Source organism: Schistocerca gregaria, chromosome 4 (assembly GCF_023897955.1).
Source record: "Schistocerca gregaria isolate iqSchGreg1 chromosome 4, iqSchGreg1.2, whole genome shotgun sequence".
In the NCBI taxonomy this organism is placed as follows: Eukaryota; Metazoa; Arthropoda; class Insecta; order Orthoptera; family Acrididae; genus Schistocerca; species Schistocerca gregaria.
Genome location: NC_064923.1, coordinates 730,564,898 through 730,584,690, shown reverse-complemented (window position 1 = coordinate 730,584,690; position 19,793 = coordinate 730,564,898). Strand labels below are relative to the sequence as shown.

Genomic DNA, 19,793 nt, shown 5'->3' with positions numbered 1-19,793 from the left:
AATTTCAATTTGTACTTGATTACTTTCCAACTTCCAATTGTTATTAACAATTTGATCCAGTTATAGCGTTAATTATTCCAGATCATATCACCGGGGCACCAGGATGCAACACTCCTGTTATGTTATTTGTTACTAAAATATTTATTTTTTGTGTACTGATTTGCAAATCAGCTATAATTATATCTTGACCATTATTGTGCAAATTTTTCGACTCATTTTCTGCTACAGTCTCCAATGATGCTGGAAGAAAGGGTTTTCAAGATAACATTAAATTTTCATAAATATATAAGAAGAGTTTCTTCAACAACAATCTATGTATATTCTTCAATAATGATAAAAGAAGTTCTTCTGTGCGAAACTTTCTTGATACAGGAACACTGCCTATCAATTTCTCTCTAGATATGACATATGAGTGTTATGAATCAAATTTTACAATGTTCTGCTGTTTCTTCACAGATCCTTTCCATCACTGTTACAATGAAGACATTTATTCTGGGCTTGCCACGCTACTGCGTAGCACATGTACAAGTGCCCATCTTGTGGAGTTAAAAGCAACAATTTCCCAACGTGAAGAAACTGCATCCGTCAGTATACTCATCACACACAGATGTACATAGTAAAACTGCACAACAGTTGTGCTCTCCTAAATATCAAATCATTATGTCAGTATTATAAAAAGGATAGTTGCTACTCACCGTATAGTGGAGGTGCTGAGTCACAGATAGGCACAACAAAAGGACTGTCACAAAATGACTTTGCCAACAAAGCCTTTGTCAAAAACAAACACACACACACACACACACACACACACACACACACACACACACACACACACGCACGCAAAACTCACATATACATGACCACAGTCTCTGGCAGCTGAAGCCAGACTTCTGCTGCCAGAGAGTTTGGTCATGTGTGTGTGAGTTGTGCTGTATTTGCATGTGTGTGTGTGTGTGTGTGTGTGTGTGTGGTGTGTGTGTGTGTGTGTGTGTGTGTGTGTGTGTCTGTCTGTCTATTTTTTTTTTTTTTTACAAAGGCCTTGTGCCCCAGAAGCTCCTTTTGTGACACTCTTTTTATTGTACCTATCTGTGACTCAGCATCTCGGGTAGGTGTTGAGTAGCCCCAGAAGCTCCTTTTGTGACACTCTTTTTATTGTACCTATCTGTGACTCAGCATCTCGGGTAGGTGTTGAGTAGCAACTATCCTTTTCATAGCATTGTTACACTGCATCCTGGATTTTCCATTACTAAATCATTATATATTTTATAATTCACAAGCATTATTCATTCTCTGTCAGAGTGATATGTAATACCACAGAATGTACTACAAATCCTGTGTATCACTGCTGTAAGGACTGTACGCAACATGCTGTGTCTATGCACAGTACTTCTGCCAGGGGATAGGCAGAATGTTTGTAATCAGTGTTTTTTTGTTTGGCTGTAATGTTACATATGACAAACAGACCACTTGTGTCATGATTTAAGCACAGCTAGGCAACTTGATGATGTTAAACAAACAAACCCAGTTGTAACACAGTAAACGTGTAATACTACAGATGAGATGGTTTTCATTATTCATTAACAATGCTTGTTCACACATGGCAAATGTCTCCCTGGATCTTTTGAGTGATATTGAATCACTCTGGTAGTCAGCAAGATCCTCAGATCTATCCTCAATAAAACTGGATGTCAACTCCATTCCATTGCCAGTTTCCTGGATACCCAGGACCTGTCAGTTCCTTCCAAGTGCTGCTAGTATCCAGGATACTGAGGATCAGTTGCAACACTTGGGCAGCAGCTTGTCTCAGGGGAAGATGCAGTTGCTTTATGGCACCCTTCCCCACTTTATGTATTCAGGACAGATGGGGTGCAGTGTTATACTTAGAGGTGGGCCCGTACTGCCAAGTTCTACATAAATTGGTTAAGTTTTACAATCACTAAAATTACATCATTTATCCTCTTGGCCGATAAAGTTTCATTACATTTCCTCCTCCCTTTATGAGCACTTTTTTGTCAGATAATGTCTCTAGACTAAAAATGGAAATCACTTGTTAACAGAATGATAAATTGTAATGTCCACTGTATACAAACCTCCATTTGAAAAACTTGTATATAAATATAATTATTTGTTAATTATGAGTGTAGTTGTGTAAATAACATGAAAATGGCAACCACTTACTACAATTAGAGAAGCAGAAGTTTCAATCCAATGTAGCGGCTTTCTTCTAATTGTATTTTGCCTATGTAAGCATAATTAGTTCACAAAATTTTCGTTGTAATTAATTTCTGATCAGTGTACCAAATCAGTTCCTGACAGCATCTATTATCGTGACTTGTTCCATAACCCTGATGCTACTGCTTTATGGCGAGAACAATGGAACACAATAAACTAATCACCATCCCATTAGTTACATCATTGCAGTCATTTTGACATCCATGGACAGAAACAAATAATTTACTGTTTCCTGTACCTTTAATGTACAACAAGAGAGACACTATGTTGAATTGACTACTGCATCAGATTTAAACATTAGGACTGGACAGCAAACTGTCACACTGATATGTCAATAGCTTAAAAAATTGAAATACAGTTTAAAATTGGCCTCATCCTCTGAGGTAAGAATATTATTGAATGTTACTAACATTGTTTCTTTTTTCTGGTGGATAGCAATGTACCTCAAAAAAGCAGACATCAAAGAAGGAAAAGATTATGAAAAGAGTGACAGCAGTAAGAAACAAGTAAGTCTGTGTTGCACTTTCAATCCAAATTACAACCCATTTTTTCTAAATTACAGTTACTGCACCTGGCAGTATTACAGTATTATATAATTTGTAAAGTGTGCTATTAATGAGGTCTTTCCTTAAAAAAAAAAAAAAAAAAAAAAAAAAAAAAAAAAAAAAAAAAAAAAAAACTGTAAATAGCGGAAGGAGTAAAGGTAACAGCTCAGTATATAGTCAAGATGTTTAGTCATCTGCAAGCACATAAACAAGACTGAGAACCTTGCTTGGCTTTCAGCTGAATCCCTCTCCAGAGCTAACACAACACACACATACACATCAACATGTCAACTTGATTAGGTTAAGGGGAAAAAAGAGGAGCTTGAGAGGGAAGAGGGAAGAGTGGCTGACAGCTGGTAGGGAGAGGTGGTAAACACACAGGGTAGTTATACGCAGCATGCAATGACATAGTGGAGTGGACTGAGAGGGAGAGATTGAATAAGGGAAGAGGATGACAAAGCTAAAGTCAGGTGCGAAGGGTGGAGGTGTGTGTGTTACGAGGTTCTAGTACTATGTGAGGCCAAGAGGATTAATATATCTGTTGCAAGGATAGTACCCCGTTATGTAACTTCAGAGAAACTGCTCTTGAGGGAAGGAACCAGATAGCATGTATCATGAAGCAGACATTGACATCAAGCATTTTGTGATCAGTAGTGTGTTCTGCCTCTGGATGATCAGTTCCACTTTTTGGCAAGGTATCAGGTGACCATTCAGATGGATGAGCAACTGATCCATGTTTATGCCCACATAAAATGTAGTGCCAAAGTTACAGCAGAGTTTGTATTTGATATGACTGCTTTCACAGACAACTCTGTCCCTGATAGTATAAGATATGCCAATGATACGACTGGAGCAGGATGTGCTGGTTGCAAACCTTGCACCTGAGTCAGCTACAGGGGTATGGTCAATGTGGAAAGAGTTTGGGAGTTGGTAAGGTGTAAGGAAGGACTAGGATATGTTGTAAATTGGGCAGCATGGCAGAATACCACTTTGGGGGAACTGAGAAGGAATGTGGATAGGATGTTCCTCCTTTCTGGCCATGCTGATATTTAGTCAAGCATTGGTGAATGATATGGTTAAGTTATTGTGGTTGGAGGTGATATTGTGCATAAATCATGGTATTCTTATGCAGATGTTCATCGGGGTGATCAGACAATTAAAGGTATATATGTGAATATGGTACAGGAAATATATTTGCAGACTAGGTTTAAGGGGAAAGGCTTCCTATGAAGGCCACAGTAAGAACTTTAGCATACTGGGTAAGGATTTGCTTGTCAGTGCAGATGTATTATCCATTTGTAGCCTCAACCATTAGGAGAGATTTTTATATATGGGAGGTATGACAGCTGTCAAAATGCAGGTACTGTTGATAGAAGGCTTGATATGGACAGATATTTATATATGGAGTCATCAGACAGGTTGAGGTCAATATTTAGGACAATAGCATGCCTTGGCTGAGGAGTGGAGTGGATGGGATAAGGTTTTGTGGTTGTGAAGCAATGAGGGCAAAGTGTTTCATCCCTGTGTCCAGATCATGAAGATATCATCGTTGAACCTGAACCAGAACAGGGGTTTGGGATTTTGGGAGGCTAGGAAGGTTTCTTCTAGATGAGCCACAAACAGGTTAACGTAGGATGGGGCCATCTGGGTGCCTGTGGCTGTGTACCTTTCCTTCAAAGTGGTTGTAGTTGTCTGTTAGGATAATGCTAGTAAGGTGTATGAGCAATGAGGTAGTAGGTTTGGAGTGTGAAGGATGATGGGAAAGGTAGTGGTGAATACCAGCAAGACCATGTTCATGAGGGACGTTGATGTGTAGGGAAGTGGTGTCAATAGTGACAGCCGGCCGGTGTAACCAAGCGGTTCTAGGCACTTCAGTCTGGAACCACGCGACCACTATGACCGCAGGTTCGAATCCTGCCTCAGGCATGGATGTGTGTGATGTCCTTAGGTTAGTTAGGTTTAAGTAGTTCTACGTTCTAGGGTACTGATGACCTCTGATGTTAAGTCCCATAGTGCTCAGTGCCATTTGAACCATTTGAACAGTGACATTAGAGGGACAGGAAATAAAGGGGTGGGGATGGTGGAGAGCTGGTATCTTTGGTGAGTGAGGCTAGATTTTTGGCATTTGGTTGGAGGTGTTGGTCAATGATGGTCAATGATTCTTTCAGTAGCAGCAGAATAACCAGTTACAATGAGGTGTCCAGGATTGTTGGGTTTGTGGATTTTGGGGAGCATGTAGTTAATGAGTGTGAGGGGTGTTATAGGGGTGAGGAGGGAAATGGATTCAGGTAAGAGTTTCTGAGAAGGGTCTAGGCTTTAAGCAAGCACTGAACATTATGTTGGACATCTGGCAGAGTTTATAGGTGGAAGAGTCAGATAATTAACAGAGGTCTTCTGCCATGTAGTCACTGTGATTCGTAAAGAAAATGGGTGAACCTTTTTTGAGGCTGTGTACGACTGACTGTCCTTCCTTCTGCTGAAAGGTTGTTCTTAGGGAGGGAACTGGGGACAGACAATGAGGCCAGGTTGGAAATAATGAACTCCTCTAAGACAATTGGGGGGGGGGGGGGGGGTTAGATGTGATGGGGGAGAATCATGGTTGTATGGTCGTATGAACCGGGAGAGGCACAGTTCAGTGCTGGATTAGGTTGGCTTTGGTCAGAGGGATTGGTGGCAAAGGAGTGTTTCCATAGTGGGGATTGGGAGACAGAGAGTGAGGGAGAGAGAGAGAGTAGTTCACCTTCAGCTGTACACCCAAATTTAACCATTATGGACTTGTCAAAGATCTACTCTCTTTCTCCCGATCCCTTCCTTGGAAACACTTCTTTGCCACTAACGCCTCCAACTTAAAGCAACCTAATCCCAACATTGAAACCTGCCTCTACCAGTTCATATGAACGTCCAGCCATGATCTTAACCCTTCCCACCCAACAACCCCTGGTCACATCACAGGAATTCCTTATCTCCAACCTAGCCTCACCATCCTTCCTCAAGACCTTTCCTAAGAACAACAATATTTCAGCAGAAGAAAGGGCAGTCACACACAGCCTCAAAACAGACTCTCACCTAATCATGGTACTCGCAGACAAGGATTCCACCATTTTCAATCTGAATCACAATGACTACATGGCAGAAGGCCTCTACCAATTGTCTGACTCTTCCACCTATAAACACTGCCAGACTGATCACATCCCAGAAGTCCAACATAACCTCCAATCCCTGCTTAAAGCCTAGGCCCTGCCCAGAACCTATTCCCTGAATCCATTTCCCTCCTGATCCCTATGATACTCTTCATGCCCACCTTCTACATGCTCCCCAAAATTCACAAACTCAACAGTCCTAGCCCCCACTGAAAGAATTTAAGCCCTCATTGACCAATGCCTCCAACCAGTTGGCCAATATCTAACCTCCCACATCAAAGATATCAACTACTTCCTCCATCACCTCTCCACCATCCCCAAATCTTTACCTCCTGGATCTCTACTCCTCACCATCAGCACTGCTTTCCTATACACCAACATCCCGCATACCTCTGGTCTGGCCACTGCTTAACACCACCTCTCCTAGCACCCTTCAGATTCCAAAACCACAGCTCATTTCTTATTCATCTTACTAACTTTATCATAAAGACAACTACTTCTCCTTTGCAGCTATGGGCATCCATACGGCACACTCCTAAGCCAACCTGTTTATGGGCTATCTACAAGAAACCTTCCTATCCTCCTAAGCTCATAGTCTAGTTTAGGTTCATTCATGATTTCTTCATGAACTGGACTCCAGGCCAAGACATACTCTCCTCAATCCTTTTCAACCTCAACACCTAGTCTCCCATCCATTTCACCTGGTCTTCCTCAATCCAGCATACCGCTCCTGGATGCAAATCTCCTCTTTTCTGATGGCTCCATCCACATCTCTGTCGACATTGAATCCACCAACCACACCCACACTTTGACAGCTATCATCATTTGCACAGCAAAAAGGTCCTCCCACACAGCCTGGCCCCCTGGAGGTGTCATATCTGCAGTGACAGAACTCGTTTGCCCAGTATGGTGAAGGTTTCACAAAGGCCTTCACTGACAGGCAGGATCCCCCAGACCAAGTCCACAAACAGATTTCCCATGCCATATCCCCACACACTCCCAATCTTCCCCATTCTCCCCAAGAACTAGCTACAAAGGAGCACCCCACTTCATCATCCAATACCAACCCAGAATGTAACAGTTATCTATCATTATGCCCTGAAATGAGGGGCATCCTACCCAATATGCTTTCCACCCCTCCCAAATGGTGTTCCATTGACCACCCAACCTCCACAACATCCTAGGTCATCCCTATGACACTCCCAATCCCAGCCCTTTGCTACATGGATCATATGTCTATGGAAGACCTAGGTGCAAGATGTGCCCAATCCACCCACACACCACTTCCTATTCTACATCTACATCCATACTCCGCAAGCCACCTGACGGTGTGTGGCGAAGGGTACCCTGAGTACCTCTATCGGTTCTCCATTCTATTCGAGTCTCGTATTGTTCGTGGAAAGAAGGATTGTCGGTATGCCTCTGTGTGGGCTCTAATCTCTCTGATTTTATCCTCATGGTCTCTTTGCGAGATATACGTAGGATGGAGCAATATACTGCTTGACTCTTCGGTGAAGGTGTGTTCTCGAAACTTTAACAAAAGCCCGTACCGAGCTACTGAGCGTCTCTCCTGCAGAGTCTTCCACTGGAGTTTATCTATCATCTCTGTAACGCTTTCGCGATTACTAAATGATCTCTATCTCTTCTATCAACCCTATCTGTTGCGGATCCCACACTGCTGAGCAGTATTCAAGCACTGGGCAAACAAGCATATTGTAACCTACTTCCTTTGTTTTTGGATCGCATTTCCGTAGGATTCTTCCAATGAATCTCAGTCTGGCATCTGCTTTACCGACGATCAACTTTATGATCATCCCATTTTAAATCACTCCTAATGCGTATTCCCAGATAATTTATGGAATTAACTGCTTCCAGTTGCTGACCTGCTATTTTGTAGCTAAATTATAAGGGAACAATCTTTCTATGTATTCACAGCACATTACACTTGTCTACATTGAGATTCAATTGCCATTCCCTGCACCATGCGTCAATTCACTGCAGATCCTCCTGCATTTCAGTACAATTTTCCATTGTTACAACCTCTTGATACACCACAGCATCATCTGCAAAAAGCCTCAGTGAACTTCTGATGTCATCCACAAGGTCATTTATGTATATTGTGAATAGCAACAGTCCTATGACACTCCCCTGCAGCAAATGTGAAATCAGTCTTACTTCGGAAGACTTCTCTCTATTGAGAATGACATGCTGCGTTCTGTTACCAAGGAACTCCTCAATCCAATCACAAAATTGGTCTGACAGTCCATATGCTCTTACTTTGTTCATTAAATGACTGTAGGGAACTGTATCAAATGCCTTGCGGAAATCAAGAAACATGGCATCTACCTGTGAACCCATGTCTATGGCCCTCTGAGTCTCGTGGACGAATAGCGCGAGCTGGGTTTCACATGACCGTCTTTTTTGAAACCCATGCTGATTCCTACAGAGTAGATTTCTAGTCTCCAGAAAAGTCATTATACTCAAACATAATACATATTCCAAAATACTGCAACTGATTGACGTTAGAGATATAGGTCTATAATTCTGCACATCTATTCGACGTCCCTTCTTGAAAACAGGGATGACCTGTGCCCTTTTCCAATCCTTTGGAACGCTACGCTCTTCTAGAGACCTATGGTACACCACTGCAAGAAGGGGGGCAAGTTCCTTCGCGTACTCTGTGTAAAATCGAAGTGGTATCCCATCAGGTCCAGTGGCCTTTCCTGTTTTGAGCGATTTTAATTGTTTCTCTATCCCTCTGTCGTCTATTTCGATATCTACCATTTTGTCATATGTGAGACAATCTAGAGAAGGAACTACAGTGCAGTCTTCCTCTGAGAAACAACTTTGGAAAAAGACATTTAGTATTTTGGCCTCTAGTCTGTCATCCTCTGTTTCAGTACCATTTTGGTCACAGAGTGTCTGGACATTTTGTTTTGATCTACCTACCGCTTTGACATAAGACCAAAATTTCTTAGGATTTTCTGCCAAGTCAGTACATAGTACTTTATTTTCGAATTCATTGAACACCTCTCGCATTGCCCTCCTGACACTAGATTTCGCTTCGCGTAATTTTTGTTTGTCTGTAAGGCTTTGGCTATGTTTATGTTTGCTGTAAAGTTCTCTTTGCTTCCGCAGCAGTTTTCTAACTCGGTTGTTCTACCACGGTGGCTCTTTTCCATCTCTTACGATCTTGCTTGGCACATACTCATCTAACGCATATTGTACGATGGTTTTCAACTTTGTCCACTGATCCTCAACACTATCTGTACTTGAGGCAGAGCTTTTGTGTTGAGCCGTCAGGTACTCTGTCCTGTCACAGGCTTATCCTACCGCATCAGCAACCGGGTCACCTGTGAAAGGAGCCATGCACATACCAGCTCTGTTGCAATCATTGCACAGCTTTTTCTGTTGGTATTACTTCAAACTAGCTGTCTGTCAGGATGAATGGCAAACTGTCGAACTATGGCCAAGAGGAAAGTGGGCCAACCTGTGGCACAACATGCGGCTGAACATAACATACTTGATTTTACTGGCTTCTTCACAACCTGGGCCATCTTGACTCTCCCATTAACCACCAGTTTTTTTGAACATTGCAAATGGGAGTTACCCTTACAACACACAGTCTTTTTTTCCCAAAATTATCTCAGCCTCAACCTATAATAACTTACTGTCCCCTACACCCTCTATCCAACAGTTGCCATCCCTCTGTTCTATTACCTCCTCCCAATTCATGTCCCGTCACCCTCACTATACATCACTCTCTGCCAACACATCCACCAGTCTTTTCCACTTTCTACTTCTCTCCTTTTCCCACACCCCTTCCCTCTGCCTCCTCCAAAGTTTGATGACACTGCATCTGGCAGCCTTGTCCTGCCACCTTCTAGTCCTTGCACACTCCACCAGATGGCACTCTTCTCTCCCAAACCTATACATTGCTATCCCTCCCCCTTTCCTGCTCCACTACAGATTGCTGCTTTCATTCAGTACTTGTTCAGTGCAATAATTGCAGTCTGGCCAGAGATAGAGGTCATGTGTGCATGAGGTATGCCTGTTTATGTGAAGATGTGTGTTTTCATTTCTTTTTTGAAGAATGGTTTGGCCAGAAGCCCAGTGTGCAATAGTCTTTTTGTTCTGTCTGTCAGCAACTCAGCATTTCACCTTTATGGTGAGTAACAAGCTATCCTTTTCATAACTGTTCATTTCCCTGTCCAAATTTTATAGCCTACCTGTCCAATTAGGGAGCTTACGTTTCATGCTCTGACCCACAGAATGCCAGTTTTGTTTCTCCTAATGATGTCATCATCTTGAGTAGTATGCTCGTGGAGAACCAAATGGGAGAGTATTTTACCAAACAGAATACCATCATCATTTAACCGTACAGCAGAGGTGAATACCCTTGGGAAAAATTGCAGCTGTAGTATCCCCTTGTTTTCAGCAGATCATGGTACCAGCACTGCAAGTTCATTTTGGTTGATGTTACTAGGCATCCACACTCATGCCCCTGAAACTATTCAAAAGACTGCTGTCCTTCTGCAGAAACAACATATTTATCCAGCCTCTAAACAGATACCCCTCCGTTGTGGCTGCACACGTGGTATGGGTATCAGTATTGCTGAGGCGCAAACCACCCCATCAATGCAAGGTTCATGGCTCACAGACTGCAAATATATTTCACATATTTACTGGTATCCCACCATCAATCAGTTCTGCAGGGAATACTTTGAAAATCACATCATCATGATTCTTCATAAATGTATGATATTTTTTCTCCTTAGTTACTTGTTTAACAAGACTCTTTACTGTGTTCTAACATAACTGCAACTAAATTAGGCTGTTTGCTACATTTTGTCAGGTGAAGCAAGGTGTAATGTGTCACCTATAAAAGAACTGTAGGAGTTTCTCAAAACTTGTCACTGTTTAAAATTCTCTTAATAAAAATGTGTAGCCCTCTTGGGGAAATTAAATAACTAATTTTATTGCCATTCTGACTGATTCTGGAATCCAGAATATTATTATATTAATGAAGAAGTGAAAATAAATACTTTCCAATAGATTTTCTCTCTCCACCTTAATGTTCTGTAAAATTCAGCAATAATTACAGTAATTTTCATGCCATGCCATATCTTTCTTATTTCTATCCCTGTATTCAAGTTCTTATGTCCCAAATATAAAGCCTTTTCGTTGCCTCCATTATTAAAATTTCTGTGCCTATTTTCTCTATATCTAGAGGACAAATTGTGGAAAACACTTGCAGATGCATAAACAGAACTGAGTGTGCAATACTGCCTGTTGTCATGAGGCCATTCTGCTCTCTATACTGAGTGCCATTAGGTGGCCCCTATTTCTACACCTGTGAACTGTGCAACTGATTCTCATAGACCACTGCACTGTGGCTGTCACTGCACATTTTCCATCTCACTATGGATGATTTGGCTGGCAAGTCGCAACATTCTGCAGCCAGACTTCTAGCCTGTGTGAACTGCTACATCTAACCACGTGCTATAACAGTGTGTCTATCTACCAATCAGCTGCCATTCCAAAAATATTCCACTCTTGTGAACCCAGCCTAATACAGGGCTGTAGTTGGATTGACCTTTATATACAAAGCTGCTCTTTGGACCCTACTATTCTCCAATCAACACTCTCAGTGGCTTAAATGGGCTGTCAAGCAATAATTACATCCAACCTAACAAGAGACCCCATATATTCAGACCTGTAAAAATTTTAGCAACCAAGATTACGGTCCTCCTTCTGCAGTGTTGTGTTATACTGTGTCATTTATGAGTGTGTTTATTTACATTACAACTGTACAAAACATTTTTATGCCAACCACCAGAGGGGCTGTTTTATTTTTTGGGAATGTGCTTATTCTTAGACTGCTTTACTATTGTTTTCATATAGCGTATTACTTTACTTAGTTGGTTATGAGTTTCATGTTTTCTTGGGGAAAGATCTACTTACATAAAACTTCTCTGAAGCTGTGTAAGCAATAAAGAATTGTTCATTCATTTACGAGAGTTTATATTTTGTGCACCATCCAGGATAGACTGTGAACATGCAACTTAGATGCCAGATTTGGCAGCCAGCATAACAACTGGCGACCCTAATATGATCTAGTCTGCACTACAGCACAGGCAAAACTCAAGCTACTAGTAAACCAAGCCTTGTAGTATGACTGATATACTGTGGGTGACAGAACTTTTGGTTTCAAACTTTCCATGTTTTTACTGCCTTTCTGAGCATGCAACCCTGTGCTGTGGTTTGCACAAGTGGAGACCAGTTTCCATAATGCAGGGATCACACTGGATTCTATAAAGTTTGCAATAATGGTGAGTCAATTAGGCCACTAGTCTGCTGCAGAGATTGAAGATGTGATAACCACATCACATACAAAAAAAAGTACAATGTCTTCCTCAGTCAAAATTTGCCTGACATGCTCTTCTTGAGATACGGAGAATCTGCCCTGTTTCTCTATGTAAACTGAAGACGGTATTGATTCACAGAGTCCCTGGATATCAAGAAGAGTGCATCAGGCAAGTTTTTATTGGGGAAGACATGGGAGACTGGAAGCCATTGCTGTACCTGAGTCACTTGAGGAGGACGATCAACACTGGTATTGTACCCAATAACTTCCCCTGTGTATTATAGAGTAGTCACCTATCACTGCAAGTAAAGGCTGCTATAGCATCACAAACTGCAATGCCCTCATATGCAGTGGCTGACGTGCCCGACAAGATAATGGATGTGATGATACCAGGTGAGTGCAGTGATACTGTCATGCAGCAGCATATCATCCGCGATGGTAACATGCACACATTTTGGCAATCTTGCAGCCAAGATTGATGTACTCACCAAACAGATCAGTGAATTGCTATCACAGCAGATTCAGAAGCCACTACCACAAGATGTCTAGAAGCCACTCTTCCACAACCTCTTCAGCTTCTGGGGCATGACAACACTCCATCTGTTGGCATCATCATGGATTTAGGGGTCATGTATGCAAATGCATCATGCCTTGCACCTACCAAAATGCTAGACATAGAGACATCATCTGATTGCCAAGCACAATCATAATGTATGTTTATAAGTGATTATTTGGTGGTCCCACCAGCTTTTATCATCGTTGATAGTCCTCGGTGTCGACGTACTGTGTTGCTACACTGGCTGAAAAATGGGTTGTGGATTCAGACACACACTACTATAAATCATATAGCTGACAGGTGCACAGTTGCGTTTTACAGTACTTTAATTTTCACTTTTCACAACCCCCAATATTACACAGTTATATCGCCAGTGCACTATTATTTAACCTTCGATAAGACTCATTGATAGTTATCAGGTGAAACTCCACATACTGCTACAATAGATTCTTGTTGAACATCTATGAGCAGTAAAACCTAACCACAAAGTTCACAGTTCTTGAACAATAATCAGGTATGTATGGAGCAGACACTGTCACTGTTTTTATACACAGACTAATTGTTTAACACTTGACCCACAGTTAATTTGAAGCATTGTTGTCGTTTTAACTCGCACAGATTAATCGTCTGAAACTTGGTCGTAGACTGTCTCGTGATCAAAAATCAAGCCCTTATATATCATCACAATAATAGGTGATGAAACTACACATTGTTCGAAGTCAAATTTACAGAAATTACAAGTAAAACTTAACTCATTAAATTAACTGAATACGTCAAAACATTGGTTCCTTTTAACAGTTTCTTCTGCTGCAACAGTTAGGCCGCATTATTTGTTTAAATCATGAAATCACAAATAGAGTTATGTAAACAATACTTTGGACAAAACTGTTAATTACTTTGGAATTAATTAAGGGCTGGTTTTGCTAACATGTTATTGAATAGAGCTAAATAGATACTTTAAGATTACTAGTACTTTGTCTTCCAAATGTTTACAATTATTACAGAATTTATACTTGTTTATTTGTCAACAATAGAATTTAAGTTATGAGACAATCACTGATTTCACACTATAATAAATGAGATTAACTAGGAATAGTCAAAATCTACATCTACATCTACATCTACATGACTACTCTGCAATTCACATTTAAGTGCTTGGCAGAGGGTTCATCGAACCACAATCATACTATCTCTCTACTATTCCACTCCCGAACAGCGAGCGGGAAAAACGAACACCTAAACCTTTCTGTTCGAGCTCTGATTTCTCTTATTTTATTTTGATGATCATTCCTACCTATATAGGTTGGGCTCAACAAAATATTTTCGCATTCGGAAGAGAAAGTTGGTGACTGAAATTTCGTAAAAAGGTCTCGCCGCGACGAAAAACGTCTATGCTGTAATGACTTCCATCCCAACTCGTGTATCATATCTGCCACACTCTCTCCCCTATAACGCGATAATACAAAACGAGCTGCCCTTCTTTGCACCCTCTCGATGTCCTCCGTCAATCCCACCTGGTAAGGATCCCACACCGCGCAGCAATATTCTAACAGAGGACGAACGAGTGTAGTGTAAGCTGTCTCTTTAGTGGACTTGTTGCATCTTCTAAGTGTCCTGCCAATGAAACGCAACCTTTGGCTCGCCTTCCCGACAATATTATCTATGTGGTCCTTCCAACTGAAGTTGTTTGTAATTTTAACACCCAGGTACTTAGTTGAATTGACAGCCTTGAGAATTGTACTATTTATCGAGTAATCGAATTCCAACGGATTTCTTTTGGAACTCATGTGGATCATCTCACACTTTTCGTTATTTAGCGTCAACTGCCACCTGACACACCATACAGCAATCTTTTCTAAATCGCTTAGAAAATCAATTACATACATAAAACTAATCACAAAATTAGAACTGGTGTTATTTACTTTAAAACTGAGGGCCATTCTTTCTCTTTTAATGAAATGCAGTTTATGTTCACGTATGTTAATGATAATTAGTTAAAAGTAACAAAACAAATTTAAGGAGGCACATGGCAGAACAAGAGGGGAATTAAAATTATCCCAGCTTGCTTCATCAGAATTGGAGGTCAGGCTGCAAGTATTTAGTGGGTACTGGATTGCATTTATACATATTTCCTCAAACCCTATTTCATGGCAGTCAACCTGCAATCTTGTTCTGCTTGTCTGCAGTGAACAATTCTTCTATACTGATGTACAGTATGCAGTGAATGGAATTAGATCTGGGGTTGTGTCTTGTCTTTGCTTGGGACTTCACAATTGAAACTGTGACAGACTCCATCATTTGAGCTGATTTCCTAACATACTACCACCTCTTGCATATGTGGTGAATGCACTAATCGTCAACAGCATAACTGGCCTGACAGTTTCAGGATTCCCACATAGTGCAACAGTGTACATGGCCAAGATTGAGGAAGCAGTGAGTATGTAGGCTGGCCTACTGCAGAAACTGCCTGGGGCACCTAAAGAGATGCGTCCCAGTACAGTATACTATATCAAAAACCACAACGGACTACTTGTCTTGTGTAGATCCAGACATCTTGCTCCCAAGTGCTTAGTGGCCATTTTGAAAGCACAATTTAAAGCCATGCTGAAAGAAGATATTATTCATCCATCCAGTAGCCTGTGGGTATCTTCTTTGTACCTTGTGCCAAAAAAAGTGTGACGGATGGCATCCATGTGAAGACTGTCATGCACTCAACAGTCAAATTGTGCCAGCTCAGTATCCAGTGCCTTTGTTACATGATTATAATTACATTTTATGTGGTGCAAACACATTCAGTGTACTTGATTACCCTAAGGCATATACTCAGATCCTAGTGGTAGAGAAAGGTATTCAGGAGACAAACACCAATACCACATTCGGGTTCTTTGAGAGCCTTCTCATGACATTCAGCCTACCGAATGCTGTGCAGTCATGGCAAAGATTCATCACTTTGGTACTGCGAGGTCTTCATTGCTGTTTCACCTGTCTGGATGACATCCTCGTCTTTTTGTCCAATGTGTAGCAGCACAAGCAACACTTAATTGAAGTCTTTGAGTGATTAGTGCTGTATGTCAGGGTTCTAAACACTGCTAACTGTGTATTTGATCAGTGACAAGCTAACTTCATAGAGCACCAGATTTCATCCATGGGCTCACTATCGTTTATTGAAAAAGTGGAAGCCATTTTACAGATCGCTCAGCCAAATGCTGTTAGACAACTATGTCTCTTCCTAGATATGCCCAGCTTCTACCGTCAACAACTGCTACACTCAGCCAAGCTATAAATACCATTGACTACATCATTCATTAGTCTGACACTGGTCTGAAAGTTGAGGAGAACTCACTGATTCAGTGGATGAACACGATAAGCTCTGCCTTTGATGTGGCAAAACATAGGATAGTGGATGCAGCACTTCTCACTCACCTTGAGCTGGATGCACCACTTGCACTAGTTGTAGATACAAGTCAAATAGCTATTGGTGCTGTGTTACTGTAGTGTCATGTTGGTGTATGGCAGCCATTGGCCTTTTACTCACTTAAGCTGTCAGCATAATAATTGCTGGTTGTCTTCCCATGTCAACAGCATCTCAGGCACTATCGATTTTGCTCAGCTGACCAAGCCACAAGAGACTGACCAGGAACTCCTAAATGTCCTCAGGAATACATCATCAGCCATAGAACTTTGACTATTCAATGTTTCTGGCACAGATGGTAAACTTTTCTGTGACCTCCCAACTGGAAAACATCTTCCATTCTTGCCTACTGAATTCTGCAGATTCACCTTTGACAGCGTACATAACTTGGGTCATTCTGGTGTCAGACCAACATTCTGCCTAGTCTTGCAGCAATCTGTTTGGCTTTGAATACAAAAAGACTGCTGAGAATGTACTTCTACTGTGTAAAGTGTCAGTGAAGCAAAATTTTGTGGCTTGGGCATTCACCAGTTGGGCATTTTCCTGACCCAACAGTGAGATTTGTGTAAATGCATATTGACACTGTAGGCCCAAAACCTCCATCAAATGGATAATGTTACAGACTGCTGAGAATGTACTTGTACTGTGCAAAGTGCCAGTGAAGCAAAGTTTTGTGGCTTCGGCATTCACCAGTTGGGCACTTTCCTGACCCAGCAGTGAGATTTGTGTAAATGCATATTGACACTGTAGGCCCAAAACCTCCATCAAATGGATAATGTTACATTCTCATTGTGATTGATCATTTTACTCCCGTTTGGAGGCCACGCTAGTTGACAGCATCTCCACAGAACCTAAGCCTCTACTTCAATTTCAAGTTGGATTTCTCAGTTTAGTTGCCTGCTACACATCACAATGGATCATGGTCACCAATTTGAATCAGACATGTTTTCTCAACTAAATAAATTCTGGTTAGTAATTATATGATAGACTACTGGCACCATTCTCAAGGCAGCACTTGTGTCACAAAACAAATTGGAGTACAGCTCTACCAATGGTTTTACTTGGTCCAGGGAGTGGTTACAAGCCAGACTTAACATTCCTCATCAGTGGAACTAGTTTACAACAAAGTGCTGCAGCTTCCAGGAAAGTTTGTAGACACACAGTACTTCCAGCTTTCTAACCACAACAACAGTATTTCCAGCTTTCTGACCACAACAACTGTGATTTTGTTTATCAGTCAAGGAAACAGATTTCATGGGTTCATTCTCACCAAGATTTGAGCCATGACTCACCTCCCAGTGTGCACATTGTGACCTGGATACATGTACAAACATCATGCTTATTACAGACAGCATCAAACCCTCACTTCAACCACTGTATAAAGGTGTCCTACAAAAGTCCTACAATGTCCAGGTTTCCGCACCATATAGTGCAATGTTCCAGCTGTAAAATTTGGCAAGTCTTTTCCTCAGATCTTTGTTTAGTGGTCCACAAAGTAATTTCTGTTTCCTCTTGAATCCTTCTTTTGCCATTGCAATTATTTTCCTAGTTTCTATTGAGCAATACATACCATCCATTATTACACTTCCCAAGTAATCAAAGTTATTTACTTGTTTTATTTCCTCTCCCCCTATCTTCATACAGCATTTTCTCCCCTTTCCTCCAGTTACCATGGTTTTTGGTTTCTTCTTGTTAATCTTCATTCCATATTCTTCTAATTTTGTGTTTAGATCATCTAACATTTGTTCCATGTCTGTTTCACTCTCTGCCATCACAACCGTGTCGTCTGCAAATCTTGTACACTCCACTCTCCAACCCCCTTACAAACTCCTCTCCTTCCATCAAAACTTTCGCTAATAATTTCCTCCAGATATATGTTGAACAGTGTTGGTGATAAACAACAACCTTGCCTTACACCTCTTCCCAGTTCAATTTCGTCACTCATCACAGCTCTTATTCTTACTCTTGCTCTCTGGTTCAAATATAAATTTCTAATTAGCCATCTATCCTTCCAATTAACTCCATGTTTCCTTAGGATTTACATCAGTTGTCCCATCTGACACAGTCAAAAGCCTTCTCAAGATCAATGAACACAACATACACCTTCCTTTTCTTCTCCATGTACCTCTCCCCTATCACTCTCAGTAGCCCAATTGCATCTCTAGTTCCTACTCCTCTCCGGAAACCAAATTTTTTATCTCCTATTACGCAATTCAGCTTTCCATATAGCATTCTGTTGAGCACCATCAGCAAGACTTTGGCTGCATGCGATATCAGGCTCACTGTTCTATATTGCTCACACTTTTTGCTGTTCTTTTTCTTTTCTATAGGTATTAAGATACTTTCTGTAAAGTCCTTTGGCCTCTTTCTCCAATGACTTTAACAGTTCCACAGGAATCTCATCAATTTCCATTGCCTTTCCATTTTTCATCTCCTTCATAGATTCTTCAATCTCACTAGTTAGTATTGCATTTCCTTTGTCATCATCTGCAACTTTATCTTCTTCTTCTATCCCAAGGTCTTCTTCACTTGGTTGGCTGTCTGCAGTGTATAGCCATTCTGTATATTCTTCCCATCTTCTCATTATTTCTTGGGGTTCACTCAACATTTTACCATCTGCTGCCTCTACTTCTTTTAGTCCATTGTTGTTTCTCTTTTCCCTGAATGTCAAATCCATTGCTTCTTTGTACATCATTTCTCCTTTGCTTTTTCTGTCTCCCTTCTTAATTCATTATGTAACCTCCTGTAGTTGCACTTCCCTCCTCCTGTGTTTACAGTTTTCCTTTTCCTGTGATCATCCATCTTGGTTATCATATCTGGTGTTACCCATTCTTTCTTTACTTTTTTCCTCTCCTTGACTCCAAGCGATTCCTTAGCTGCTGTTTTGATCCCATTTTTAAAACGATCCCATCTTCCTTCTCTGCACTCCATTTCCTGCCCTTTCCTCATGATTTCACAATATGCATTCTCTAATTTTTCACAATATCCTTTGTCTTTCAGTTTCTCAAAGTTAATGTGCTCTCTCTTCTGTCCTTTCCAGGTTATTTTCAATTTAACAAGGACCTCAGCTATTACTAATATAAGATCTCAATAAATATCTGCCCCTGGATAGCTTTTGACACTCTTTTGGCAATTTCGGTATCGTTGTTGTATCATTATGTAATCAATTTGATATCTTTTGTTGTCAAAGTGAGATATCCAAGTATACCATCGTCTTTTGTGGTTATCAAATAGAGTATTTCCAACTACCATAAAATTTTTATTGCAGTATGCCAACAATCTTTGCCCTCTCTTATTTCTTTCTCCCAGTCCAAATTTTCCAAGAGCTTATCCTTCTGGTCCTTTGCCAACTCCCTCATTCCAATCACCCATTATAACAATACATGCATTTCTTTTCTCTATCTCTGCTAAGTTTTCTATCGTCTCATAATATTCTACTACCTCTTCATCTGAATGATTACTTGTTGGCATATAGACCTGGTTGATAACTAAGTCTTTCTTCTTCCCTTTCAATCTCAACATCATTATTCTTTCTCTAACA

General features: G+C 40.9%; 1 protein-coding gene across 12 annotated transcripts in view; it reads left to right on the top strand.

Moving 5' to 3' along the window:
- The window catches only part of LOC126267304 (uncharacterized), a 124,413-nt gene that overhangs the window by 33,180 nt on the left and 71,440 nt on the right, over nt 1-19,793 (top strand). For 10 of the 12 annotated variants that reach the window (XR_007548986.1, XR_007548987.1, XM_049972381.1 and 7 more), the window contains one exon: nt 2,668-2,738. The exons of 1 other annotated variant lie outside the window; for it this stretch is intronic. Coding sequence is in view for 9 of the 11 variants with exons in the window: in XM_049972381.1 (XP_049828338.1) it covers nt 2,668-2,738 (71 nt within the window). In the remaining 2 variants the exon portion in view is untranslated. Of the gene's footprint in view, nt 1-456; nt 585-2,667; nt 2,739-19,793 lie in introns of those variants that run through there. One more of the 12 variants, XM_049972389.1, reaches the window with a different exon arrangement.